This window comes from Phanerochaete carnosa (assembly GCF_000300595.1).
Source record: "Phanerochaete carnosa HHB-10118-sp unplaced genomic scaffold PHACAscaffold_737, whole genome shotgun sequence".
Lineage (NCBI taxonomy): Eukaryota > Fungi > Basidiomycota > Agaricomycetes > Polyporales > Phanerochaetaceae > Phanerochaete > Phanerochaete carnosa.
The window spans coordinates 1-2,601 of NW_006768364.1; the positions used below are offsets into that span (position 1 = coordinate 1).

Below are 2,601 nucleotides of genomic sequence, written 5' to 3' on the forward strand. Positions count from 1 at the left end.
GGCCGGCGCGACGGCCACGGGCATCGGCGCAACGACCAGCGCGGCTGGCATAGAGGCAGGTGGAGCAGCAATCGCGACGGGCGCAGCTGTCGGCACGTTGACAACACTTGCCGCGTGGACTCGGTCACGGTTCTCCACATGGTAAGACGAGTGGCAGAAGGATGGGTGGACTGGGCTGGGCCTGCCGCGCTTAGGCCTGCGACTCTCCTGGTGACGCTCGTCGTCGTCGTCGTCGTCGTACTTGTTCGCAGCATGCCCCTTCCTGGACTCTTCCTCGACTTCCAGTGCTCTCTTCTTTCCCCTCTGGTTCTCAGTCACAGCTGCGTCCCGGTAGCCGCTTATGGCAAGTGGGGCTGAGACGTGGTCGGCGCGGCCCGAAGGTGCGTCGTATTGGAGGAGGTTGTTGCGAGACAAGGCGGCGCCTTGTCCGGCTGTATTCAATGCTTGTCGGTTCGACACGAACTGGCCAGCGGTGGATATCGCTGTACGAGCCCCTCGTCGAACATTATCGTCTCTGGATGCTTGGCTGCTATATTCGGCGACATGCGACGGCTGTTCAAGACTTGAGCGAGCTGTAGCTACGCAGGGAGCGTCAGTATTCATCCAAATCGAGCAGCAGATAAGCGGAACTCACCTCGGTTCTGCAGGAAAGTTGGCGGCGGGCTTATGACGCGATACTCACGGTGCTGGGGCGGCGGCGAGACAAGTCGGCGAACGGGCAGAAGTTGACCATGCGCGTCGTCGCTGTCATCGTCGCCGCTGTAGCCACTCTCGTCGCCGCTGTAGCCACTCTCGTCGCCGCTGTAGCCACTCTCGTCGCCGCTGTAGTCACTCTCGTCGCCGCTGTAGTCGTTCTCGTTGTCGCTGGACCGGCCATCTTCCTCAACGTCGGGCTCGGTAGCGTATCCATCGTGGTCGCTCGCGGCGCCGAATTGCTCGACATCCAGTCGGTCCCGTCTCGCTTCTCTGTCAGCGAGCAGGTCGCTCATGGCGACGAGCTTCCGCTGCGCGACGCCACGGAGGTCGGGGGGAGCGTCGGATGCGAGAGCGGTGGTTACTTTGAGCCAGCGGCGGAGCCACGCGATTTCTGTATTCAGGGTGTGTATTTCCGCTAGTCTGGACGTTGTGGCCGGCGAGGCGGAGGATGTGGCGCGGGTATTGTCCAAGAGCATCGTGGGCTGGTGTGCGATGCGGTTGGTTGTACGCGATGCGTCGATGTTGTAAGCGCGAAAAGGTACTGTTTGGGAGTTGTATCTACTTGTACGTGATTATTGTGCGAGTGGCGAAGGCGTAGGTGGTGGGACAGACAAGCGATGTGGCCTTATTGTTGGCTTCAGAGACGCGTTGCGAATGTGGCTTGGTGGTCTGAGCGATACGACGCGGTTTTCAGAACGTGAAGGCAACGTTTGAAGGCAATATCAACAGTGCGAAATGGGATGGAGAATGTGGTTTGGAACGAAGGAGGACAAGGCAGGCGCTGCAATTTATATCATCCGCGGGCGTCACCTGCGTCGATACGGCTTCGAAGTTTGCTTGCGCTTCTCGCGAGTGGCGAGGATTTTTTGTACGGCACACAGCTGCGGAGAGTGGCTCACTTTAGTTCCTTTGTTTCTTGAGTTTGAGGTGAGAGCCCCTGATGCGCATGAGCGCTGAATGTTCAATGGACGGATCACGAACTGGCCTGGGAAGTGTCCATCCTACGTCTCGGCCCTCGTTGAAACTCACTCAGGCTGCATCTGATAACGATTTCGCACAAGATTGTTCTATTCACGACTTCTTGATGCAGCTGGTAGCATAATCTACTTGAGAGCGCCACTAAAAAACCGGCCGACCTCACTGAACTTCTCTGCCGCCTCATGATCCGACTTTAGCGTGTCTTGCACGACGAGCACTCACCAGCCTTTCGTCCTCGTGACTATTTAACCAAAATCGCACGGGCAAAAATGTTCGAAGAGAGATTGGAACAGCGCCCCAAAATCGCATCAAGCAACGTCCGGACGACCGTGCTAAATACAACTGCAACGGCCACGAGAGCGATAACAGCCATAAGGAGGGTCAAAACCCATAAATTTCATCCTGTGATACACCCGCAGCCGAGCCCGGCGCGATTCGTCCGCTGCCTTCGAAAACATACAGTCGCGCCAAGATGGATCTACGTCCTGATGGCGTCATCAGCGTAAGGAGTAGCTCTGACTGTGTTGCGATGAAATGGAGTGCCACCAGACATGAGTCAGACATGCGTGCTTAGAGCAGCGAATGAGATGTCGAGAACTGGGAGGCTCAGAATGCCGAGGAGGTTGAAACCTCTGCTGCGATATGAAAGAACCGCCGGAGCTGTCTATGTTTCGGGGGAGATAATTACAATAAAATGCGAGCTGGTTAATGCGCAGACTTCGGCGGCGCGCACGATTGCAAGCTTGCTGATCAAGATAGCGTCCAGACGAGGCTGTCGCGATCCGGGGTCTAGGCCCCAGGTGATCACGTGATCTTAGGACCCCGATTGACCAGAAACGCCACGACGTTACTGCTCGCTTCTTCGTCCAAAACTCTCTCTGATTCTTTCCTTCCCACGACGGAGTGCTCGGCTACAGCATCCCCCTT

The 2,601-nt window shown here is 57.0% G+C and overlaps 1 protein-coding gene across 1 annotated transcript; it reads right to left on the reverse strand.

The window, feature by feature from the left end:
* Nucleotides 1-18: 18 nt before the first annotated feature.
* PHACADRAFT_202987 (uncharacterized protein) lies at nt 19-1,172 on the reverse strand (the record flags this gene model as incomplete). The annotated part of the gene is made up of 2 exons (XM_007403085.1): nt 19-578; nt 635-1,172. Coding segments are annotated over 2 exons (1,098 nt in total), but the record flags the coding sequence as incomplete, so codon positions are not given.
* Nucleotides 1,173-2,601: the final 1,429 nt, after the last annotated feature.